This window comes from Aspergillus uvarum (genome assembly GCF_003184745.1).
Source record: "Aspergillus uvarum CBS 121591 unplaced genomic scaffold BO82scaffold_63, whole genome shotgun sequence".
Classification (NCBI taxonomy): domain Eukaryota; kingdom Fungi; phylum Ascomycota; class Eurotiomycetes; order Eurotiales; family Aspergillaceae; genus Aspergillus; species Aspergillus uvarum.
Window position 1 is genome coordinate 125,891 of NW_020291360.1, and position 24,872 is coordinate 150,762.

General features: G+C 52.3%; 9 protein-coding genes across 9 annotated transcripts; 5 read left to right on the forward strand and 4 right to left on the reverse strand.

The window, feature by feature from the left end:
• Nucleotides 1-1,213: 1,213 nt before the first annotated feature.
• BO82DRAFT_405843 (chromatin segregase YTA7) lies at nt 1,214-6,285 on the forward strand (the record flags this gene model as incomplete). The annotated part of the gene is made up of 2 exons (XM_025639523.1): nt 1,214-3,311; nt 3,380-6,285. 2 exons carry the CDS (start codon nt 1,214-1,216, stop codon nt 6,283-6,285), a joined length of 5,004 nt encoding a protein of 1,667 aa, XP_025488017.1.
• A 499-nt stretch (nt 6,286-6,784) lies between these two features.
• On the forward strand, nt 6,785-8,276 carry BO82DRAFT_357939 (Sec63 complex subunit SEC66). Its single transcript, XM_025636152.1, has 3 exons — nt 6,785-6,944; nt 7,118-7,431; nt 7,515-8,276. Exons 1-3 carry the CDS (start codon nt 6,845-6,847, stop codon nt 7,923-7,925), a joined length of 825 nt encoding a protein of 274 aa, XP_025488018.1. The 5' UTR covers nt 6,785-6,844; the 3' UTR covers nt 7,926-8,276.
• BO82DRAFT_357941 (pentatricopeptide repeat protein) lies at nt 8,065-11,006 on the reverse strand. The gene has a single exon (XM_025636153.1). The coding sequence runs from the start codon at nt 10,862-10,864 to the stop codon at nt 8,303-8,305; it is 2,562 nt and encodes an 853-aa protein (XP_025488019.1). The 5' UTR covers nt 10,865-11,006; the 3' UTR covers nt 8,065-8,302.
• A 192-nt stretch (nt 11,007-11,198) lies between these two features.
• BO82DRAFT_318864 (putative origin recognition complex subunit 3) lies at nt 11,199-13,845 on the forward strand. Its single transcript, XM_025632658.1, has 8 exons — nt 11,199-11,312; nt 11,392-11,601; nt 11,656-11,729; nt 11,780-12,014; nt 12,067-12,206; nt 12,265-12,538; nt 12,593-12,714; nt 12,765-13,845. The coding sequence occupies exons 1-8, from the start codon at nt 11,250-11,252 to the stop codon at nt 13,741-13,743; spliced, it is 2,097 nt and encodes a 698-aa protein (XP_025488020.1). The 5' UTR covers nt 11,199-11,249; the 3' UTR covers nt 13,744-13,845.
• Nucleotides 13,796-15,072, reverse strand: BO82DRAFT_357943 (uncharacterized protein). Its single transcript, XM_025636154.1, has 5 exons — nt 15,033-15,072; nt 14,861-14,983; nt 14,747-14,807; nt 14,554-14,690; nt 13,796-14,500 (listed from the first exon to the last, which is right to left on the reverse strand). Exons 1-5 carry the CDS (start codon nt 15,061-15,063, stop codon nt 13,878-13,880), a joined length of 975 nt encoding a protein of 324 aa, XP_025488021.1. The 5' UTR covers nt 15,064-15,072; the 3' UTR covers nt 13,796-13,877.
• A 197-nt stretch (nt 15,073-15,269) lies between these two features.
• BO82DRAFT_344117 (snoRNA-binding rRNA-processing protein NOP14) lies at nt 15,270-18,437 on the forward strand. The gene is made up of 2 exons (XM_025633646.1): nt 15,270-15,604; nt 15,675-18,437. The coding sequence occupies exons 1-2, from the start codon at nt 15,320-15,322 to the stop codon at nt 18,174-18,176; spliced, it is 2,787 nt and encodes a 928-aa protein (XP_025488022.1). The 5' UTR covers nt 15,270-15,319; the 3' UTR covers nt 18,177-18,437.
• BO82DRAFT_357946 (putative triacylglycerol lipase) lies at nt 18,438-20,636 on the reverse strand. Its single transcript, XM_025636155.1, has 3 exons — nt 20,095-20,636; nt 19,671-20,018; nt 18,438-19,615 (listed from the first exon to the last, which is right to left on the reverse strand). Exons 1-3 carry the CDS (start codon nt 20,317-20,319, stop codon nt 18,575-18,577), a joined length of 1,614 nt encoding a protein of 537 aa, XP_025488023.1. The 5' UTR covers nt 20,320-20,636; the 3' UTR covers nt 18,438-18,574.
• Nucleotides 20,637-20,829: 193 nt separating this feature from the next.
• Nucleotides 20,830-22,225, forward strand: BO82DRAFT_318876 (putative G-patch domain protein). The gene is made up of 2 exons (XM_025632659.1): nt 20,830-21,136; nt 21,203-22,225. The coding sequence occupies exons 1-2, from the start codon at nt 21,032-21,034 to the stop codon at nt 22,163-22,165; spliced, it is 1,068 nt and encodes a 355-aa protein (XP_025488024.1). The 5' UTR covers nt 20,830-21,031; the 3' UTR covers nt 22,166-22,225.
• BO82DRAFT_357949 (uncharacterized protein) lies at nt 22,187-23,596 on the reverse strand. Its single transcript, XM_025636156.1, has one exon. The coding sequence runs from the start codon at nt 23,327-23,329 to the stop codon at nt 22,565-22,567; it is 765 nt and encodes a 254-aa protein (XP_025488025.1). The 5' UTR covers nt 23,330-23,596; the 3' UTR covers nt 22,187-22,564.
• Between the last annotated feature and the right edge of the window lie 1,276 nt (nt 23,597-24,872).

Genomic DNA, 24,872 nt, shown 5'->3' on the forward strand with positions numbered 1-24,872 from the left:
AGGGGCCGGCCAGAGGTCTCGAAAAATTCGGCCAAAACCCGTCGAAAACACACTCAAACCATCTGCATCATTTAAACTGCGGTGTCTACGAGATCATGCAAGCTTTTTTGGGGTGAATTGGGTGGGTTGGCAGGGGGGGGGAAATGGCAGTCTGAAGAAGCCAAAAGGCGGCATTGTTGTTGATTTTTGAGGGGTGGGTTTGCAAAGCTCGCTTTTGGGGTCCGCCAGACCGTGACTGTGCCTCTGGCACACCGCGGACCGGGAGGATGGCACGTGCCCAAACGGCTCTGGTCAGAGACTAGATCTGAATAGGGACTAGTGATGGCGCCTAACTGTGGCGCGGGTAGCTGAACAGCTGTGGCTGGGTACGGCTAGGCAAGTCTTGCCTTGCTATGCTTGCTGCCGCCGCCGCGCCCTTCGATCTTCGCCCGTCTGTCTGTCTGTCTTGTCTGTCTTGTCTATCCGCCCACACCCATATACCCCCCCCCCCCCCCCGGTCACTTTAACCCGGCACTCCTCATTGATTTTTCTTTCCTCCTGCTGTTATCTCTCGTCATGCTGTCGATCGGTATCGTCCCTGGTACGGAGTAACTTGCCTTGTTTCCTCTTTTTACTGAAAGGTCTCGCTTGCGGAGGGAATCTTTTCGTCTCAGTTCTTCCATTCCTTTGATTCTGTTTTATTTCCCTCTCCATCAACCTCTGGGTTCTTTCAACCTCTTCCAGCTCCGCCTAGCGACTGCATGCGACGCGTTTTGACCCTCTCTGGCGTCTCGCATTACTTCTTGCTCCATTCTTTTTTCTCCTAGGACTGGTACACCTCGCGCGTTGCTGTCACCTTTACACCGCGCGTTATATATACGACCTGCCTCGGTTCTCGCGGGCGCAAAACGGGGCTCTACCGATATTCTCTTGACGTAGCAGCGGCTAATAGTCAATGCTTGCTGCTTGTTGAGCGCAAGGACAATTGCTGGTTGGTGCTGTTCCTCGAGCCCGCAGTCTTTCCCTTCTCATTGAATTTGAGGTGCTTTGTCTGGGTTTATTGTCCGCTGCACAACCCATTGAATCAATTGGCTTAACTGAAACGCGTCAGACAGCCATTCTGTGCCGAGTGAGTGTTACCTTCAACGCGACCATTTCACTATCTCTCCGCTAAAGCATCGGGCGCACTGACACATCAACCCCGTGAACAAGAAACACCACCGAACATATCACCATGCCTCGTGCCAAACGCTCCATCGAGGAGATGGCCAACAAGTCGGACTCGGATGATGACGACTACAGTGATCATCCGGTGCGGTCGGCTCGACGCTCCGTCTCCCGGTCGAAGTCGAAGAAGAAATCCAAGCCTGCAAAGAAACGAGCCCGTCGCGGTTCGGACGATGACATCATCTCTGATGACGACGATATCTTTAGTGAGGACGAGGTTTCTTTTGAAGAGTCGGAGGAAGAGGATGACGACAATGCCCAACGGAATGCCAGAGGCCTTGTTGCTAGACGAGCTGCCACCAACCGACCGGTCTATAACGAAGGCGATACCAGCAGTATCGAAGATGACACCCCAAACGACGATGAAGCTGATGTACGAACATCCCCGAAGAAGCGCAAAAGTACGGTTGTCAAGCTGAAGGTCGGTAACGCACTCAAACGACAAGCGCAGGCGCCACTGGACAATTTCCAAGGGACTCGCCGAGTGACGAGACGTACGCGAGATCCGTCGGAGGATATCTATGCCCTTACCAACTCAGGTCGTCACATGGAGACTGTCGAGCGAGGAACACAGAGTCCGGAGATGGAAAGTAGGCTTCGACGGGGTTCCAGGGCATCGAAACGCATACCTGTGCTTGACGAGGAAGAAGAAGAAGGTGAATTTCAGACGAAGCAGGAGGAAGAGGAGGTCATTGACGAGACGACCACCGAAATCAAAGGCTCGCAGCTTGAGATCTTGGAGAGCGATGTTCAAGTCAGTTTCGAGGGAGCTGTACCAAATCCCACCCAGAATGATGACGATGGAGAAGGTGAGGATGAAGGCTTTGTTCCTGAATCCGAGAATGGCGATGCAAAGGCTGGCGTTGCGGAGGATGGAAATGACGAAGACGACGAGGAAGGGCCAATCACCAGAAGGAGATTGAGGCCAAATCGGGGTCAGCCAGCGGAAGATGAAGCCGACCAGCCCCAGGAAGACCAAGAGGAGGAACAACGACGATCTAGTCGCAAGAAACCCAACAACTTTCAACGCAAACGTCGGGAGGAGGAAAGCGACTTCGAGCCTGAAGAAGATTCAAACGACGATGATGAGGTCTCTCACTCTGGCAAGTCGAACGCTTCTCCGCGCAAAGCTAGCCAAGCTCGCGATGATGAGGATGACGACTACAGTGCTACCGGTCGTCGTCCTGGCTTGCGCAAAAGGGCGTCTCGATCACGTGGTCAGTCGGACGGAGGAGCTGATATCGCCGAGGAGCTAGCCGAAGAATTGGAAGACCTGCGAGGAAGTCGGTCTCGCCGTCGAGTACAACCTGAGATTGTCTACGAGAAACCTCGACGCAGCCGGAAAGATGTGGACTACCGTATCATTCGCCCGGATCTCATTCTGCCCATCGAAGAAGCTGAAAATGAAATCAATGAATCGCCTTCGCGTCGGGGCCGCGGAGGGGGTGGTAGCAGTTGGCAACGTACTCTGTTTCCCACTTACGGGCCTTTCGGAGGTGGCGGGCCATCTGCGATCTTAGGTCCTCCGGGAGCACCCGCTGCAGCGGGGGGTGCGGACAGCGATAGCAGTGATGATGAAGTCATGCAGCATCCTAAGACCGGGGCCAGTGGGTCGTTTTCGGCACCTGGACTCCCTGGAGCTGGCCTTGTCGGTCAAACTCATGGCAATGACGCCGCGCAGGGCCTCTCGGGCACCCCTGCGAATCTCGGAAAAGTCAAAGATAAACAGGCCCTGGCAGATGCGGATCCACTGGGTGTGGATGTGAACGTCAACTTCGATAGTGTGGGAGGTTTACAAGGACACATCGACCAGTTGAAAGAGATGGTCTCTCTGCCACTGCTGTACCCGGAGATATTTCAGCGTTTCCACATCGTGCCCCCTCGAGGTGTCCTTTTCCATGGACCTCCCGGCACAGGAAAAACCCTGTTAGCAAGAGCTCTCGCTAACAGTGTCAGCTCGAATGGTCGCAAGGTCACTTTCTACATGAGAAAGGGAGCCGATGCCTTGAGTAAATGGGTGGGTGAAGCAGAACGTCAGCTTCGGCTTCTCTTTGAGGAGGCTCGCAAGACACAACCCAGTATAATCTTCTTCGATGAGATTGATGGTAAGTCAGATTGCTTTTCCTTCCGACGCAGCCGTATAGCTTCATGATTTGACCAACCTCTTACCTAGGTCTGGCACCTGTTCGGTCAAGCAAACAGGAACAAATCCATGCCTCAATTGTCTCCACTCTGTTGGCGTTAATGGATGGAATGGATGGTCGTGGTCAAGTGATTGTCATCGGAGCTACAAATCGACCGGACTCGATTGACCCTGCGCTTCGCCGGCCTGGTCGATTTGATCGCGAATTTTACTTCCCTCTGCCCAACAAAAACGGGCGACGTTCCATTCTGGATATTCACACAAAAGGTTGGGAACCGCCGCTTCCAGATGACATCAAGGACGAGCTTGCAGAGATTACCAAGGGCTATGGAGGAGCCGATTTACGAGCTCTTTGTACGGAAGCCGCCTTAAATGCGGTGCAGAGACGGTACCCCCAAATCTACCAGTCTAATCAGAAACTTGTCATCGACCCGAAAACTATCGATGTCACACCGAAAGATTTCATGTTAGCAATCAAGAAGATGGTTCCCTCATCAGAGCGATCGACGTCCTCCGGCGCATCGCCATTGCCCAAGTCGGTTGAGCCTTTACTGCGTGCACCGCTTGCTGAAATCGAGAGCCTGGTGTCTGAAATCCTACCGCAGAGAAAGCGGCTCACTGCATTGGAAGAGGCACAATTTGAGGAGCCCGTTGGGGGTGGCTTCCAGCGCGAACAAATGCAGCAAGAGTTCGACAGGTCGCGAGTCTTCAGGCCTAGACTGCTAATTCGCGGTCCGCTCGGTATGGGCCAGCAGTATATGGCGGGAGCCCTTCTGCACCACTTCGAAGGTCTGCACGTCCAGGCATTTGACCTTCCAACCCTTCTCAGCGATTCCACTCGATCCCCTGAGGCTGCCATCATACAGCTTTTTGCTGAAGTGAAGAGGCATAAGCCCAGCGTGATCTATATTCCCAACATTCACACTTGGTCTGAAACCGTGGGGCAGGCTGTGATTGCCACTTTCTTGGGGCTACTTCGATCGGTTCCTCCCACAGATCCGGTGTTGCTATTGGGCGTTCAAGAGTCGAATAGCGAGGAATTGGACAATGGACTGATGAGAAACCTGTTCGGGTACTCCAAGAAGAATTTCTTTGACCTCAAGGCGCCAGGCAATGATGCACGTTATGAGTATTTTACCAAGGTAATCGACTACATCAAGACGTCTCCAGCCCACTTTCCCGATCCCGAGAACCGCAAGCGCCGAGAGCTTGAAACGTTGGAGATCGCGCCTCCACCGCCGCCTAAGGCTGCCACCCCGCCAAGCAAGGAACAGCTCAAGGCCCAGAAGAAGAAAGACTACCAGACGCTCAATCTCCTGAAGATTCGGATTCAACCTATCATGGATCAAATCAAGAAATACAAGAGATTCAGAACGGGCGTGATCGACGAGTCTCAGATCCGGTACCTATGGGAGGAAGAGAATCCGAGCATTGTCACCAGTGATTTGCCAATCGAACAACGGACTACCTTCCGACCTTTCGAGAAGGCTATCGACAAGCACGGCGTTCCCGGACTACGTGAAACAGTCTCGGGCAAATTCTTCTACAACTTGGAGATCGTGACCATCGAGAAACGGCTTTCCAATGGGTACTACAAACGACCGAAGGACTTTTTGGCGGATATCAAACGGTTGGCGAAGGACGCGCGGCAGTTAGGTGAACAAGAGAGGCTGCTCAGGGCCAATGAGCTATTGTCCAATGTCGAGGTTGACATCGCTACCATCGAGCAGGCTGAACCGGCCCTTGTTGTCGAGTGCGAGGGTGTCTATGTCCGCGAGTTGGAGAGAGAGAAGATTGCGCTGGAAAAGGCTCGAAAAGCAGCAGAGGAGGACGAAGGGGGCTTTGTCGGACGGCTGACCGCTAACTTGGTTCCTCACGGAAACACCGAGTCTGGTCCATCAAGTGGTCCCGTTGTTCTTGGCGAATCGTTCCCTGACCTCGGGCCCAAAGACACGGAAAGGCCGGTAACGCCTACACAGCCATCGACAGTGAGCTTCACAAACGGCTTTCACCACGGTGGTGGCTCGGATCTGAACGACCTTAGCACGCAAGCAGTCACAAGTAATGGCTCCCACGACTATCAGGCTGATGGCGATGGGGATACATACATGACAACCTCGGATCAGTCGACTGGACGCGACACACAAACCAGTTCATTCGGGCCCTCTGCACAGCCAAAGCCACCATATTCCCATACGGCACCTTCACAGCAGGTCCGACGTGAATCCGGCATCTCCAGCTTTTCTCAAAAAGGGCCTGTTACCCCCTTAGCGCCTGGATCTCAGCCCCATGACTACACCAATGAGGCGTCTACCACGCAGACAACGTCTGACAAAAAGTCTTCGGAGCAATCCTCGGCCCCGCAAAACCACTTGCATAGTCCTGTGACTGCTCACGGAATCCGACATGAGTTCCCGGATCTTACACAGTACCCCGATCGTGTGTCCCAGGAAGAACACCTGCCAGACACACAGCAAGGAGACAGCAGCCAGCCTTCGCCACGCCTCCAGGGTGGTTATGCTGATTTGGTACATATTGACAACGGAGGGGCATCTCAACAACGCGCCCAGCCTCCAGTTCCTCTGTTCGAGACAGCTGGCAAGCACTCCGCTCATGTGCCGGCAAACTTGCAGTCTTTGCTGAATAATGAAGACCTTTCACCTAAGCTGATTTTGGATCAGGAGTACGTTCAGAGTTTGCACAATCAGCTGACGCAGCGGACGAGCGGCTGCAGCGTGGAGCAGTTGGAACAAATCAACACGAATCTGATGGACTATCTCTGGCAATCGCGCGGAGAATGGAATCGCAGCCGAGTAGCTGCTGGCATTCGCGACACGTTCAATGACGTTCTGGAAGACATGTTGGCTATGCAAGAGATTGGGCCCATCAGCCAGAAGACGAAAGAACTCTTGGGCGAGTCTGCGTATCACTCGTAGGCCCTATTCTCAGGACCGGCTGGCTACACTATTTATTTCTCGTTTCTTCTAATTTAGTTTCGTCTCATGCGCGGTTTGGTTCTAGGGATACCTCTTTGAAGTGACAATGGATTTATGTAATCGGCTGTATGGCAGATGACGCCGTCAGCTTTTCAGTGGTTTATAAGCTTTTGTTTCCTTTGCATGGCTGGATCATACCTGGCTTGGTTATGGGGTTCCGCATTGATTGATTCCATTATACCGGGTGGTACAGGCTTCTTTTATTGGTTTGCTTGATCAGACTCCTTAAGTAGTAGTACAGCTGTAATATCTCTGGAAGGTATTCGTGCTGTCATACCCAGTAGCATGATTGGATGTAAATACAGAAATGTTGTGGTCAACCAGTTGACAGGAGTATCAACTACCGCTTATCGATAAAGGGTCCAGACATGTGACACAGCCAAGACACCAGCCTGGCCTTTGTCATTGAGCCATTCCGCCTTCTGCTTCCGCTTGGCCTCAAAACCACACCCACTTGTTCCAATTGTTTACCAAGATTACACACCACATATCCTTCAAGATGGTGGACTGGCTCTCCCTCACCGTGCCGTTCGCCTACTTGGGCGTTCTGCTTGGCTCTCTCGCGACATTCTCCTCTCTCTACCGCAAGCGCAAAGCCAGTACGTATTGACTGACGTTCATCGTGCATCTCGTCCCCAACCCACCACCACCCAGCTCCCTTTTTAGACATTCTTCCACCACAAGAGCTCTTTCACTTACACACACACACACACACACACACACACACACACAAACGCGAACCTTGACTGACTGACTGCCAACCCGCCAACAGCCAAGGCATTCTCCCTGGAGCCATGGTTCCCCGCCCACGTGCAACGCGACATCTATTTTAATCTGCTCCACCTCGACCCCCCGAAGGACAGCGGCAGCAAGGAGAAGAAGAGCCCCGCAGTGCCGGAGTCAGTGCTCAAGGCGGCGTTGCTGCGCCGCGCGATCGAGGACATCAAGCGCGTCATGCAATTGAGGTCGCAGAAGCAGGCCCTGGCCATGCTGTTGCAGCGCGGCAGTGTGGGGGATGATCTCTGGCAACGGTTCACCCGCGCGGAAAAGGAGATGGAAGAGGAGGTGCGGGATGTTGTTGCTGAGGTTTGTTCTTCTTTTTTTTTTTTTTTTTTTATCTGGTAAATGACTGGAGAGTGAGAGTTGAGGTTGACACGTTCGGAAACTAGGCGAATGCGTACGTTCCCGGCTGGGGTCAGACGATCTTTCAGTCGGCCAACGAGATGCTGAATAATGATCTCTATCGGGAACGCATGGAGAAGGAGCAAGCGAAGCTGGAGGAGGAGCGCAAGTGGTGGGAGAAGAAGAAGGCGAACACGCAGGAGGAGTTTATGAAAGAGCTGGATGCTGAGGCTGCGAATGCGACCCCCTCGAGGAAACAATCCGAGTCTTCTGCTCCCGCCGCTGCCGCTGCCGCTACCCCTACGACCCCGACCGCGACGAGTGGTGCCGCCACGCCGAATTCGTCCACGCCTGCGATCAAGACCCCCGAATCGTCGTCTGGGGCGCCGCCTTCCGTGGCGGGAAGCAGTGATGATGATGGGGTGTTGGTCGAGGCGGATGAGCAAGGAAAGAAGTAGGCGAGGTCCAATGTGTTTCTATGGGTTTGGGGTGCATTCAGTGTGGTCTTTTCGACTTTGTTTTTCCCCGGTGTGGTGATATCAAATGCTGCTGTTCTTGAACAAGGTCATGTCCCGGTTTCACTTCTACTCGAAGTCCATTGGTCGCGCTATATTTCCCATTAAGTGGGAAGAAAAGATTCTTTTGTTACATCATGATACACCAGCCCCAAGAGAGGAAATGTTCATCCGTTTTACATCATACTAAAACCTTTTGCTATATGCACGAAACGAGACCGATAAAATCCTCCCCCAAAACGCCATCTATACTAACGCTGCAAGCCATATTCCAAGGTAGGCGCCAAATTTCGCGGGTACACACGCTTTGCGGACAATTTTCACAACAATTGGCTGTCGCCCTCCATTGCCGACCCCAAATCAATGCCGGATGCTGCCATCTCGTCCGCCACCGACGCGATTTGTGATTCAACGCGACCCGGGTCGTTGGAGAGTCGGTTCATTACCGCACGCAGCAGCTCGACCATGATCTCCAGCTGGTACTGCTCTTGTTCGACCGGTTCGAGCCCCTGCAACGTTTGACCCCGGGCCTCGAGCGCGGCCGTCTTGCGGTTATTCAGGAGCTGCACCAGTGTCTGCACATGCGCGACATTCTCCTTGCTTCTGGGAGTGCTGGACAGGCGGCGAAGACGACGTTTGGGTGTGTCAGCCGGTACGCCGGCCATGCGGGCCACCTGAAGAACGATGATCCGGGCGGTGGTTGCGTCCGGGGCGAAGCCGAATGTGGCGCGCATCGCCTGGAGAGCGACGAGCGTGCCCGGGAGGTCCTTGGATAGACAGAAGCAACGGATGATCTGGTCGTATAACTCCTTGGAGAATTCTTCCCGTGCGAGGGACTGACCGCGGGCCGGGAGCTGAGCGAACCACCGTGCCATTTCCGAGAAGAGAACGCGGGCGCTGGGAAAGCCGGCCACAAAGGCGGTCCGGCTATGGTCGTACTGGAGCTTGCCGCAATCCCATAAGCAGGCGAAAGTCTCGAGGTCCGGTCGTGTCACGGTGCACAACGTTTGGTATTTCTGCCACAGGGCCTGTATGTCTTGTTTGCGAAGCTCTGCGTAGAGAAGGTGGTTCATGAAGTACGAATTGGGCTGAAGACGCGCATCTCCTAGGCATTTGATCAGGTATCTGACCATGTCTTCGTCGCTCCTTCGAGTGTAGTGAAGAAGAAGGATCGAAAAGGTCTCAATAGTAGCACTGGGCATAGGACGCTGCATGAATTTCGGAATGCGAGTACTGTCCATGTCCTGATCGACATCGACCTTGGGTGCTTCCCCTCCGGCACTGACTCGTGCCCAAGCGGAGTCAATTCGTCGCTGGACCATCGCCCATCCCAAGCGTTCGGCTTTCTCCCGTGATGCGGCATCACCGTCCCGCAGCCAAGCAGCAACAAGACCGTTAAGATGTTTGGGATCCGGATGGATGCCTCTTTCGTACATCAGCTCAACCACGAGCGCTGCAGAGTCCACCTCACCCATGCCTATAAGCTTCTTCATCCAACTGGCGTAGAAAAATCGATTCTGGAATCGTCGGGGCAGAAGAGTCAAGGTCGATAATGACACCCTGTTCACCTCTTCCACCGAGACGCTCGAGGCTTGGAGACTGCCAACCAGGCCAAGGGCCGCCTTGTAAAGTGCGGTTGAGTCGTTCGCCGGATCACGCCCGGTCACCATCATATCTTTGAATACGGCTATGGCCAATCCCAGCCTGCCAGCTTTAAGCAGACCGATGCTGACGGAGTCGTAGTCGTTCATCGTCATTTGGTGATCGCGGAAGGCTTTGAGTTGAAGATACAACGCCCACGCCTTGGCCTCTGCCTCTTTCCCCGGCTTTTCGGCCCATGCTGTGATGATAGGAATGAGGATCCGAGGCTGACGGGATGTATCATTTGCCAGGAATGCGAGGGCAATATCTTGTGCTCGCTGAGGGTTGCCTTCCGCTGCAAACAGCTGTACTCCCAACGTCCAATACGCCTCCAGGTCTTCTTTCGTCTGGCAAAGACCGGTCTGGTGGGCTTCCCACTGTCCCAAGGCATCTCCTGTTTTCCCCGTGACATGAAGTGCTTCAATAAACGAGATGATTCGTCGTGTCGAAAGAGGAAAGCCAATAGAGATGGCATCTTCAGCAAGGATCTGGATGTGCGTCGCGACCTGGGACCCCGATAAGCTTTGGTGGGCTTGCGAATCCCACAATAGCGTCCAGGCTTCTTCCGGTATCGATTTCAAGAAGCCGGGGACAATGCGTTTGCAGCGACGATACCACTTCCATACTTCCTGTACTCCTCGCTCATCCTGCTTTCCTTTCGCGACAGACTTCAGAGTTTGATTGAACTTTTCAATGTAGGGGCGATGTTCTGTTTCATCGGGTATGATCTCGTAGGATTTCCGAATGACCTTTGTATGGGATCCCTTGCCATCAGGTTTCAAGTACCAATTTTCTTCCTCATCGGCCATACCCTGGAATTCCTCCTTCAGCATGTCGTCAAACCCCTCATCAAAGACTTCATCGAGCCAAGGTTGGGGTTTGGAAGGGCCCTTCTCCGCCTCGTGTTTTCGGATAACTTCGAGTGCAATCGCTCGCTCCTTCTCCGGCAGCTCGCGAATAAACTGGCTGTTGGGACCAAACGGACCCTCCTTCAGAATATCCAACTCTTTGTCTAACTTGGCCAACTCGGCCTCCACTTCTTCTCGTTCGGCGCGGTCCTCGGCCTCGGGATCGACTTTCCTGATCGACTTGCTTCCCGGCGTTACTTTTTCGAAGAAGTTGATTTTGTCATTAGGCCCGCCATAGTGAAGATAACGTGGAGCTACCAGGGAAAAGGCCCCCGGCTCTCTGCGGGCCACATGTTGATACCACCGAGCTCCTCGGACGGCCTGGCGGAGCATAGAGTTCGATCGTTTAGCGCATCGGACAAATACTGTGCGGTTTGGAGAAGGCTCGACGCAAGGTGCGTGAGAGAGAGCGGAGTAGAGGTTTGTATGTTTGAGAATGCGAAAAGATGAAAGTAGGGTGGTGAGTGGGGGGGAAGGAAAGAAGCAATTAGTTAACAAGCAGTGGCGGGATGCAAAGCGCGGAGGAAGATCAAAAGCTCCGCGGCGGAAAACCAATACTTACTTGATCTGGTTTAGCGCTAATGTGGGCTCGATTCCGCCCTCTCTCAATCGGTCTCGCCCTCCCCTACCTCTCCTTCTCTCTTGACGCTACTGTTTCCTTGTTCCTGCAGGTAGTATCTCTTGCAATCTAGCTGGAGATACACCTAGACAGTTCGCGATGGACGCGGATCTGCTAGAATTGGACGCGGGGGCCGCCTCGAAAGATGGCTCCCAGAATCAGGTACAGAACATACCTCTCCCGTCGCAGCGCTTGTCCTTCCTGGACTCCCCAGTCCGTCGCTGACAATCAATCCTGAAAGGGTGTTTACATTTATCGCCCAGCAGGTAAGATCAAATCCTCGGGCGAACGGCCGACAAAACGGCGCAAAGTCACACGAACGACTGTACCGAAGGCCGCAAACTCCTGTCCTTTTGTATCTCTTTTGAACGGCGATGAAGATGCAAAGTCCATGGAACTGCGATACCGCACATACCAGCAGTTTTGGTCTGCTCAGGAAGCAAAAATCAAGGTACGCGAGTAAATGCCGTGCTTTAACCGACAGAGTAATAACGATGTGGCTTAGGGAATTCTGGATGATGTCGACTCCGAGGTCCTCACCAGCGTCCTGTCCTTCGTCAGGTCGACCTCACCCCAAACGTAAGATCGCGTACCACCAGCGAAGGAAGACAGGCCCTAATAGAATACAGTTACGATGGCTGTATACCTGCGGCGCTAGTCACGGTTGGCTCCAATGTCTCGTCCCTCGGCCGACTGCTTACTAGACTAAACGGCCAACTGACAACAACTGGAGAAGGAGGGGTGATTGTATTGGAGTCTGGAGATGCACCGAACCTCAAGACAACTCTGAAGAACATAATCCGCTTCGGGATCACAAATACGGAGGGAAATGAGGGTTATCAGAGCTTTGTCACTGACCGAGAGGTATAGCGAGTTTATCCTTCGGTCGACGATGAGCGCTAATTGGTGACTATAGGGCCCAAGAGTGCTTGGTTATGACCTTGACTTATTGGCAGAGTATGTCAAATGGAAGGATGTCAAGAAGCTGGTTCTAGCATTTCGTGACAGTGAAGCATTTGACCCTGGTATTTTGGCAGACCTCTTGTCGCTTCTGAGGTGAGCTATTTCGTATCGAATTACGGTGGTTATAGGATCCAAAACTCACCACTATCAGCTCGTGGCTCGATCGAATTCCATTGACACTCATATTCGGTATCTCAACGTCCGTGGAACTTTTCGAGGGGAGACTACCTCGGTCCACGGTTGCCCTGTTGCGGGGACGGTATTTCGAGATACACGAAGCAAGCAACTGCGTGGATCGCATCTATGGGAGGATACAAGCAGAACAGGATGGGAAATTTTGGCTAGGTCGCAACATCACCAGCGTGCTATTTGAGAAGTCAAGCGACTCCTTTCAGACACCAGAAGCTTTCAGTCGAACAGTTAAGGTAAGTTTCTTGCACACATGCTCCATGTTCGGTGGCCTAGACTCACTCTCTTAGTATGCTTATATGTCACATTTCTTCGCCAATCCATTGAGCGTGCTCCTTGCGGACGATGCTGCTACCACAATACAACGAGACAAAGTATGCGAGGCTCTCAGAAACCTTCCATCTTTCCGAAGGTAAGTGTCTCGCCTCTAGTCTTGAGTTGCCTGGCCTAAAACAATATCAGGCACTGCGAAGATACATTGGAAGAAGGCTGCGCCGAACAAGTTCGCAAGTTATTGGAAGATGATGCTTTCCTTCTCGAGCAAAGCACCCAGTGGTTAGAATTGGGTCAGCAGAAAATGCGCGACATATTCCAATGCGTGGATATGGTGCAACGAGCGTTGAAGCAATTCAACATCGTAAAAAAAACCAGTATCTCTGATCTATCAATCCGGGCACTTGCTGGGGAGCTGCAAACCTCTGCATCATACGAGGATACTCTTCGAGCAATCAAGACGCTCGATTCTGACCAGATGAAGCTCTTTGCAATGTTTTTGCCGGACACACTTACGGATAGCTCTGATTTTGCGCAAATTCAAGCCGACTTTGGCGCCCTGCTCCGGGTCTATAAAGGAACTGGACCACTCAAAAGTGGGTATGATAAACAACATTCAATCGTGGCGACAACCGTCGTGCAACAGCGGGTGAAACTCAGCAAGGCCAAGGTCAAACTACCCAGAGACAACGCAGAATTTACGAACATTATCGATCGCTTCCATGCCCTCCTGGAAGCATGTCTCGAGGAGATTTTGATAAGGCCTAATGACTTGGTCTTGCATGAAATCTTCCTCCTCGATATGAGGAATCCCCTGAAGGAAGTCTTCTCTCCGCGACCGCGTTTTGCTGTTGAGCGGGCGCTCTCAAGTCCCTTCGACTACCTCATCTCATCACCTGGAAGTTCGACGGTCAAAGTCTCAGCGCATCAGCCGGCAGCGGCTATTCTATATCAACTGTATCTAGAGTCTGGCTCTCTAGTGAACGTCCATGACCTATGGCAGGCGTTCTATGCGGTGTTTGAAAGCGAGCAAGGGAGTAGTTGTGATGAACGGACAGCGATGGCTCTGTTCTATAGGGCCTTATCGGACTTAAAGGCCCTTGGAATGATGAAAAGTAGCCGGAAGAAGGTTGATCATGTTTCTAAAACCGCATGGATGGGCCTGTGACATGCCGTACCATAAATTGCTTTGCAACATATCTCTCTTGGAGTTCAAAGGGTATCATAAATATAATAAACATGCAGGATAATCCTTGCCGGTCAGCACTCCGTGTGCGCCAGAGTGTTGCTGTCTACTATCACTCACTCGGTCACAGGTATCTGTATAATATCCTCACTGCCCAGAGCACGGCCTCCTTCGCTCAACACCATCGCCTCCCGCCTGCGTCTTCTGACAGCTTGTTCCTCGGCGGTTCTCTGCTGAATCCGTGGGCCGGATACTCGCCAAGACCCGGCGGTATCTTCACCATCAACCATCCATACATCGCTGTCATAGTCATCCTGATCATTTTCCTCCAGCATACTACCCATGAGGCCAAACTTGCGTAGTTGTTTCGCGCCGTCCACGTGTGAAGATAAAGTACCAAAAATCGCACTCATCACCGCATCATCAGACCACCACGTTTTCATAAGAATCACGACATCTTGACGCCGTGGCTGCTCTCCAGTGGCGCACGGAAACGGGTACTTGGCCAGCCAACGACTGACGATGCCAGCCTCTAGCGCAGCAGGCACATTTTCTTGTAGGACCATATTGAGTATGTTCAGCGCTTTCTTCTCGCCCAAAGGCCTAGTCTTCGGGAGAATTGGTGAGACGGTCGTCGACGTCTCCTCTGTGTGCTCGTCCAGGAAATTGCATAGACAGTTGATTAGCGCGGTATAAGCAGGGAGGTCCTGCAACCGGGAGCAGACGAAGGTGCGAGATACTGATACTGAGTTAGCAGGAATCTGGTTTCTGAAGTATGGACGGATGCCATACGAGCCCGGTTAGAAACAAGAAAGTACAATGCATTCAGTGCCTTGTTTCGTTTTTCTTTGTCTCTGCTGACCAAGTCTTGCAGAAGCAGATCCCGAATTTCGCCTTTTGTGGATCGTTCTGCAATGATGCGCAATGCGCTGGAGTGACTCTTTAGTCGGTGGGGGATATATATGCGGGGAGGGGTGCATCGTACGCTGCCCGGAGATCATGGCTAGTACTCTCGGAAAGTTTTTGTAAAGTGTCTAGGTTGAGTGCTGTTCTCTATTCAGCTCCGAGTATGACAAGGTACATATACTTTGGAGCATACCATCTTCGGTGCCCTCAGTGATCATCCTATCGTCTCTCTCCTCGACATGCTTAATCTCCGTCAACTCGCGCACTTGGCGGAGATCTGTGACAATCCCGCGCACGGCGAAGAAGAGTGAGACACCTAGAATGGCTCAGCAACCAGATATCGTCTTGGAGGCGTACTAGCTTACCTAAGCACAGCCATAGCAAGTTATCACTCATACGCTCCGCCATTGTACTATACCTCTATTCTGCAATATGGTGAAGTTGAAGATGGTCGAGCTGCGGCGCGTCGGAAGGGCATTGGAAAGCGGGGAAAATAATAGTGCCGGCAGAACAGGTGCCAAGTCGGGCGGTGAGTTATCTTTTTTTCCCCGGGGCGGATCCCAATCGCGCCGGTTTGGCCCAAAAATTTCGGCGGAGTTCCACCTCCGATCACAGTGAGCGGACGTCGACAACTCCTTTGCACGCCCCAACGATGCCGCCGTCGCAGTTGAAGCAGCTTAAGGCCTCTCTTCGAGATGGAGGATTGCTGGGCCCACAGCAGTCCAAGAAGCAAAAGCAGCAGAATGCAAAGTCTGGTGTTGCTGCGCAGAACCGCATTCAGCGCAACAACGCCCTGCAGGCCATCCGCGATCGATTCAATCCGTTCGAGATCAAAACTACTTCGCGCGCGAAGTTCGATGTAACTACCCGCGATGTGCCGAAGAAGAATGCCGGGCAGGCCAGACCTGGTGTGACCAAGTCTCACGGTGAAGAGAAGGTAGTTCTGGCCCCATACTCGCTGAATTCCGAGATTGTCGCTAATTGTCGTCTATTTCTATTTTTTCTAGAGGCGTCAAACCCTCCTCCAGGAGATGAACCGGCGCAACAAAGTTGGCGGTATTCTCGATCGTCGTTTCGGTGAGGACGATCCGACGATGACGCCGGAGGAGAGAGCGGCCGAGCGATTCGCCAGACAAAGCCAAAAGAAATTGAGGAAGGAATCTATGTTCAATCTTGAGGATGATGACGAGGAGTTTCAGCTCACTCACATGGGAGAATCTCTGTCCTTCGGAGAGGGTGTCAACCTAGATGATTTCCAGGAGGGCGAGCTGGGGGCAGAGGAGGACAACGATGATGAGGAGTTGTCCAGGAAGAGGAAACGGATGTTGGAGGATGATGACGACGATGCTGATCTGGCGGACATGGTTTACGATGACGAAGAAGGAGAAGAACAGCCTGAGCGAAAGAAGTCTAAAAACGAGGTCATGAAGGAGGTTATCGCCAAGTCGAAGTTCTACAAGCTCGAACGGCAAAAGGCCAAAGAAGATGACGATGATCTCAGAGAAGAGCTCGACAAGGGACTTCCCGATCTGTTTGACATGCTGAGGGGCGTCAAGCCACCACCCAAGCCAGAGCCCCCCAAGGATGATCTAGCGGCAATGAATCCCGAGCGGGCCGCGATACTACAAGGGAAAACCCCCGATGACGCCGAAAAAGAGTACGATCAGCGCTTGAAGCAGTTAACCTTCGACAAGCGGTCCGCGCCTACTGATCGTACCAAGACTGCCGAGGAACAGGCCGAGGAGGAGGCTCAGCGCCTGAAGACTCTTGAAGAAGAGCGACTTCGACGTATGCGTGGCGAGGAGTCAAGCGAATCCGAAGCCGAGGTGACGGAGGAAGATGAAGATGAAGATGAGGACGGCGAAGGATCAGACGATGAGTCAGTCTTCGACGACGCAAAGGCTTTCGGCTTGCAACAGCCTACCGAGACGGTCACTCGTCCTGAGCTTGGGGTCGAAGACGAAGATGATTTTATTATCGATGACGATCTTGTGGAGACGAGGTCAGATGTGAGTCTGTCTTTCGATGAGGACGAGGACATGGAATCCGGTGAAGGCTCGGAGGAAGAGGAGGACGAAGATGAGCAAGATGACGAGCTTATCAACGGACTTTCGATTCCTGGACTCGACGATGGAAATGCCACAGCAGCGGCAAACGGCGCAAAAGAGGTCAGTGATGGACTAGCATTTACATATCCATGCCCCGGCAGCCATGAAGAATTCCTAGAGATCATCAAAGATGTTCCAATGCAGGATCTCCCAACCGTCATTCAACGGATTCGAGCCCTGCATCACCCCCGTCTTCACAGCGACAACAAGACCAAGCTCAGCCGCTTTGCTGGCATTCTCGTCCAACACGTCGCATATATGGCTGAGCTATCGGACCACCCTCCTTTCTCGATCGTGGAGAACATCCTTCGTCATATCCACTCTATGGCCAAGAGCCACCCTGAAAGCGTTTGCCAGGCTTACAGAGCCCACTTGCGCCAGATTGCGACTGATCGCCCACTGAACCTTCGCCCCGGCGATCTGCTTATCCTAACTGGCATTGCGACCACTTTCCCAACTTCTGACCATTTCCATGCCATCGCAACGCCCGCCCATCTCTGCATTGCCAGGTTCTTGGGCCAGGGTGCTGTCAACACCCTTAACGACTTCGCAACGGGCGCCTACGCAGCCAGTCTCTGCCTGCAATACCAGGCCATCTCAAAGCGCTACATGCCAGAATTCATCAACTACTCACTGAACGTCCTCTACCACCTCAGTCCGGAGGAGCAGACCGACGCATCCGCCCTGGGATTCTTTCCCTCCCGGAATCCCGCTACGTCTCTCCGACTGAACCTTTCTTCCAAGCCCATCTCTTCCCGCAGGCTTCGATTCTGGGACGTGACGGATGCGCCCGAAGATGAGGAGCAACTCAAGCTCTCCATCATCAACACTCTTGTCAATCTTCTTTCTTCCGCCTCCGATATCTGGTCTGGCAAGTCCGCGTACACCGAGATTTTCTCCCCTGTAGAGAAAGTCCTCTCCTCCCTCTTCCAAGCTCTCGACATCACCACGAAGGGCAAGGGTAAAGCCAACAAGAACCTCATCCTCTCCTCCGTTCTCGATGCTTTCAAGTCGACCCTCGACAAGATCACCGCACAACTCTCCCAAGCCCGCCAAGCCCGTCGGCCCCTACTCCTCCATAACCACCGGCCCCTGGCTATCAAGACTGCGATTCCCAAGTTCGAGGAATCCTTCAACCCCAGCAAGCACTATGATCCCGACCGCGAGCGCGCGGAGGCCAACCGTCTCAAGGCGGAATACAAGCGCGAGCGCAAGGGTGCCATGCGCGAGCTCCGCAAGGACGCCAACTTCATCGCACGCGAGAAACTGCGCGAGAAGAAGGAGCGCGATGCGGAGTACGAACGCAAGTACAAGCGCCTCGTGGCTGAGGTGCAGAATGAGGAGGGCAGGGAGGCGAATGCTTATGAGAGAGTCAAGAGGATGCGACAGGGCAAGCGGTGATTACGGCGATCTTGGCGCCTCTTTTCCCCGTTGCATCTTTCCCCTTCGCTGGTTTTTAACCTCAATGTGTCTCTTGCAAGCCGGTCTTGGGTGCGTGGATGGGTGGATTTGCTTCGGGGTCTCGCCTCTGCGTCCCACCTAACATCCTGGAGTATGCTCTGGCACATCTATGTATATATCCACCATTTTCTTCTATATTCACTACAGTGTTTTGTCGACGGTGTTGGGCAGATAGAAAAAAATTCATCTTTCACAATTTCCATGAATTTGACAGGCAGTCTGTGCTAGACCACGGCTATAAGTATGTTGGTTGACGAGTTAAGATTAGGCGGGATGTAGATATTTACATGCGTGAATAAAGCAGAGTAAACATGTCCAAAGAAACGATTGGGAAGAACTCATTGTTGCAAAGCAATCCCAATACTGATTAGGTAGTCGCATCTCGCCTTCTGATCTGGCGGCACCGTTTCCATCTTGGTCTCTCCCGTCCTAATAAAGAGCCGACGGTCGCTGGTGCCATCACCACCCCAGGTCTCCCATTCTGGACTATCAGGATAGCGATAGGGGTTAGGATCGAAACTCTTGATGAAGCTAGTCCAGTACCCCTGCATTATAGGAATGATAGGCGCATTGGAGGTGAAGTAGGAAGCGGGTGGTGTTCCAGTCACATACTGCGGGCCCCAGATGGCATTCAGTTCTACGACATGGTAAACACCTTCCCCGGAGGATTCCGAGCTCGGGTCTTGGACTGCATAGTGATAGTTCCAGCTTTTGACACCCGCTTCTGAGAAAGCCGTGGACATGGCAATACCGGGACAATTGTAGCGCAGTTCGCCGTATGCGTTGCTGGTCGGCCGCCAGAACACGCCAGCATCAGGAAATGACATAGTCTGGTTCTCATTGAGATACAGGTGATTGATCCTTGCGAGCTGGTCTAGTTGAATTGCTGGGAACTGACTCTGGATGAATGTGTCGGCCTCGCCCACACTGGATATACTCTTCGGGACAAATGTTGTTCCTTCATTTGTCACATCGCCAAATATAACAGGGACTTTGATAAACTTTCCCAGGGAGAATAGCCGGTACGTATAGTCAGGGATTAGGTCACCATCAATGGTAGGCGCATAGAAGTAGAGGGGCGGCTTCTGTGCGTCGGGAAGGGGGGTGCCGATGTTTTGCCGCTGTAGAGTCTCTGCATCCAACTTGCGCAAACATGATAGAGTGTCGTCTTCGCTTGCACAACCAGTGCGAATCACGAGATTGTTGTAAGCAAACTGAGCTTCGGTTGCAGTCAGCATGGTGGCAAAGCTTTGCGATTCCGCAGCAGCAGCATGGAAAAGACCTTGATCCTCTCCGGCGTAGGCCGAGAGAAGAAGAGTGATCGAGGCTGCTCCTGCACTATCCCCTCCAATGACCACATGTTCAGGATCACCGCCAAACTTGGGCGTAATAGGTCAGTACAAAGTCGCGCTCGTTGGGCAAGCTTTATCTTACTTTTCTGATTTGCGTCTGAACCCACTGCAAGACTTTGATCTGATCTTTGAGCCCGTTGTTTGAACTTCCACCCTTCAGTACCTCAGACCCCGAAAGGAACCCATAAGGACCGACTCGATAATTGAAGTTAACCACCACGATACCAGTCTTGGACGCCTGAATCAGCCCGGTCCCATTGAAGTTGGCATTCGAGTCTGCGTTAAAGCCCCCTCCTTGGATAAACACAAAGACCGGCAGCTTTGATGCATTCCTTGCCCGATTCGGAGCGTACACATCAAGGAACAGGCAGTCTTCAGACGTCCCAGCTGGGATGGGGTATTGATCGGTGGGTATACACAAGGGACCATGCTAAACCTGACATCTCAGCGCCGGTTCAAGGACAAGGACTGTATGCCACAGTCCGAAAAGAATTTCACAACGATACCTGAAAGGCAGTCTGAACCCCTTCCGTCGTTACTGGATCTTGGGGCGCAGCAAATCGCAAGGACCCTACAGGAGGAGCAGCATAGCGTATCCCCAACCATTGCACAATGCCATTGGGGAGGGCCTGTCCACGATATTGCGAGTAGCCAAGGTTAACGGTCACGTTTTGGAAGCATTCCACATAATTGATGAGGCAGATGACCAGTGTCCGAAGGAGCAGTCTCATGATAATGACGATGATGTCAAGCAACAGCTGCGAATGGCTTGCTGCAGAACCGAGGTGTGTTTACGCTGTGCTTCCATGCTGTGCGAGCAGAGCATCCCTTTTTAATGACATATCAACCAGAGTCGAGACCTCTGAAGGCATGCTTCGAGGAATGCGCTGGATCCGCCCTCCTATCCAGGAAGGGCTCTCCTTGCATCATCACATGATGGATGTGAGCCGTCATCCCAGGTTTTTCGGCAGTGATTGACGCAGGAAACGATATGTTCCGGATCTCGGAGGACTAATTGAAGAGTGCCAACAAAGAGGGGCGGTCTCGACAGCTGAGCTAGGTTCAAGTGTAGTGGGAGTGTATGTACTAGGTACAGTACACCCCGAGCCGTAAGTTGTGACTGATGTCAATGGATGGATGGGACGGGTGAGGTGTGAGCCAACTGGTGGATCAGCTAGAGCAGGCATAACTAAGGAAGCCACCTAAGCCGGAGAGAGGGAAAATCCGCATCTCCGCATCAGCTCAACTCTTCCCCGCAGTCGATCTTCCCTGCTTGAGCTTGTTACTCCGTCTGACGTGGCTAGCGTTTCTCTAGTCAAGTGAGGTGCAATTTTGGATTGAACGTCGTCTGCTTCTACGGCGCCTACTTCTGGTTCCCGATCTTCCCTGTCGTCCCTGTTACTCTCTGGCCGAGAACCCCACTTCCCTCCCCCGGCACGCGCTATGCCTGAGGCAGACGAGGAGGGAGATGATTACATGTCCATGGTAATTGAGGAACCACAGCAGAAGGAAACCTTTACTCAAAGAAAACGCCGACAACAACGAGAAGTGAGTATCAGGTTAGACTTGAAAATTCATCCAGACCAAAACGCTAACTAGCCGTTCTTGAACCAGGCTGAAGCACGTGCCAGAGTCCCTTCAAAAGCGGAACGCGCTGCGGACGAAGCAGCACGTCGCGATGTCGCCCTTGCTACCAGTGCGCTGAACCCTTCCAACAAGGGCTTTCAGATGATGGCCAAATTGGGCTTCAAACCTGGACAGGCCCTAGGAAAGCCCGAATCATCTCAGGGAACGAGGCTGGATGAACCCGATGCCCGACTCCGATCCGAGCCTCTCAATCTGGTGATCAAAGAAGATAAGGGTGGAATTGGGCTGGACAGCGAGCGGAAGCGCAAGTTCCTCGAGGAAGCCGAGCATGTTGCCAAGAAAGTGAAAGAGGATGAGGGCGATTATCGCGATCGGGTCCGGCTTGAGCGGGAGATGCGCCGAGCGGAGGCGCAGGTGCATGCTGCGCAGAAGGTTGCTGAGCGCTTGGATGCCGAGGCTGAGACGGGTGAAGAACCACCCTCCAGCGCAGCGAAAGGAGAGTTTTCCAAAACACCAAAGACTGATGGGGAAAGGGAAGGTTCCCCCCAGGATGACACGGCCGGCGGACCTGCAACAAGCAAGCCGCAGAAGGTCAAGCCGACTTCTCAAATTAACATCCTCTATCGTGGGCTAGTCCGTGAACGCGAGGAGAAAGAACGCAATCTTCAGATGCGTCATATGCTTCAAACATCACTCTCTTCTGGATTCTTTCCCCACCCCCGCTTACCAGGACACAACGATCCGACACTGGATCGAGATGACGAGGAAGCTATCGGGGGGCAACGGGAGCCATCAATGGTTCTCGAGCAAGAACTTGAAGAAGATGATCCCGAGCTAGATGAGTTTAATGCGCTAGACCCGAGCGAACAGCTGTCCCAACTAGTACGGTATCTACGTGATCGATATCACTACTGTTTCTGGTGTAAGTATCGATACGAGAATGCTGAGATGGAAGGATGCCCGGGGGTGACAGAAGAGGATCACGATTGATGCCGCATGAATGTGCTATACGTAATAAAAAATCTACCATTTGCCAGTCTTGTACTTGATAGATAAGCATTTTAATTATATCTTGGGGCTGCACCCGCCGATTTCAAATTGGGCCGTCATGTCCAATGCAAAAGTCAACAAACGAGGAACCCGGAAAAAAGCCCTAATCGCCATCATTAGAGCTGCATTCGTCCAAACCACACGCAACACATAGTAGCAACTCGAGGGGAATCTTATTTCATGCGGTTGTATAAATGAAAAGAGAATGAGAAAAAATCTAGGTATATAAAGTAGGGAAAGAATATTCGAGAGAAGCAAGAAACGACCTTTTGGTTCGACTGTACTCTTACCTGACGTATACAGTGACAAGAGCAGTATTACGGACGTCATTCGGAATCATCATTGAGAAGAAGGAAGGGACCTCATCAATTGCGCCAACGAGCGGTTAGGGCAATTCTGCAATGCCTGATAGCATCCTCCGCATATGCGCAGACAGCAGAAAACACACCGGTGTCGCACTTCGTGATCAAACTTCTGGCACGTCATGCAGGGCAGCGCATACCAGGCATTGTTAGCTGGAGGCATTGACCGGTGGTCCTGGTAGCAAGCGTAATGTAGTTTATTCAAAGGCGCAGCCACCGGCTCGTAGTCGGGAGGTGTCCACGGGCCCCTATCATCTTCACTGGAGAAAGAATCGACAGGCGCCTCGGATTCAAGTTCGGGGTCAGGAATGAAATGATCCACTGAATCTACCGCACTGGGGCGATTAGATTCCGGTTCCAGGTCTTCTTCGCTGGACGGCGGGGTGGGTTGCGGCGGGATAGGCGGCCGGTAAGCCCGAAACACCGGAGGTTCAGGAAGAGGACCATCCGGCGGGCTGTAAGGCGGGCGCTGACTGCGACCCTCAGTCAAAGACCCTGGGCCAGCAGAGGGTTGTACAGTGGGAGGAGGAGGGAGTTCGTCAGGCTCTTGCGATCGTAACGGCGGAGGTGCCGGAATGGATTCGGATCGTGGGGGAGTCACAGCAGGAGCTGCGGAAGGTTGCTGGACGGGCGCGGATTCCTTCGAAGGCAGAGATTCAGAAGATTTTTGCTTGAAGCCTTTTTTGGCAAAGGAAGGCACTCGCAGGCCGCGGGACCGATTTTCTTTGTCTAGAATCGCCATTTTGCCTCGGTTCGAATGTTGCTGTCCGGTACTGTCCCTGCGGTAACTTGATCAAGGACAATAACAAGAACAGACCGGATGTGTTGTGGGTTGGACCAGGACCAAAGGAAGGGGATCTCTGGACAATCCAAGATATATGGTTCTATAAGTGTAGGAATATAAGGATGTATGACTTTGGTGTTTGTCAAGAAAGAGGAATCGGGGAATTAAACGAGTACCAGAAAAAAAAGAGAGAGAGAGAGAGGGTGGAAGGAACAGAAGGAGGGGGAGCAGATCTTTAGGGGACAGGACAAGACATTAAGATGATTTCATCACATCTCGAACAGACTACTGAATGGTTAGGGTTTTATCTCTCAGTTGGTTCAATTCCTGCCTGGGCTGTTTCTTCAGCGATTGACCAATGTGATGGAGACCATAAAAAAGTGGATTGAATCCGGGTTTCAAGCCAGGAACGCGCAAGTTCGGAAGGGTAAGTAAGTTCGTAACAGGGAAAGGAACAAAGGAAAAAAAAAAAAAAACACCAGAGCTGAACCACGGATCCACTGAGTCCTGACAGGCTGCGCAGCGCAGACAGAAATCAAGCAGGGAGGACAAAGGGCAACAGGCAGATGGCCGGCCTGCTACAATTAAAATTCAAGATCCAAGGCAGACTCGAGATTGACTGGCGGATACTCGGAAGAGACTGCCCAGCTACCCAAGGTACAACACAGACACAGACAGACAGCACAGGACTGAACCTTGAAGCATGTTCGATGTTCGATCATAACGAACCAGAAAAGACGAGAAAAGGAGAGCGAATAGCAGCCTCTCTTGTAAGCTATCGATCGCGTCAGTCCGTCGCAAGGACTAGTGGATGATAGCGTCATTTCGACCCCTTTGGGTCATTCCAGCCATTGATAGGAATTTCCGCGCCCTCTGCCCGGTCTTATCGAATCACTTCTCGGGTGGAAGCGAGGAAGTGGGAAGTGGGAAGTGGGTAGTGGGATCGGAAGTGATAAACAACCTCAGTTGAGGGTCTGACAGTTGATAAAATTGCAGTGTCGATCAGTGATAGCCACCCCTGTCCACCCAGACAATGAGTGAGTACTGGGGAAGAAGCCTGAGAATACTCACCCATGTACTCCGTACAATGTACCTATCTACTGCTGTGTGTAAGATCCGTGCCCGGAACTGATGGCACTACTACTTGAGTAGGACGAATCAGAGCGCAAGACGAGGAATCCTTGATGGACCCTGGTCTGGCGCAGAACGAGACTTGCGCGAGACCTGTCTGTTCTGCTATCTTGAGTCCTAATAAACCACCTCATCAGATATGTACTGTACTGTACAGGGCTGACACGGTAGATACTGTATGACTATCATTTTGTTCTTTGTAGGACGGAGCAGACTTGATTGTTCTGGTTTTTGTAGTACCAAGTACCTTACAACGTAACCTGTATATTAGCTAGATATTAATAACTGTGAGCATACTCCATACTGTAATGTACATAGTAAAACAATCGTAGTTACTCGGTACTATGTAAGTTTAGCGGAGTGGACGTAA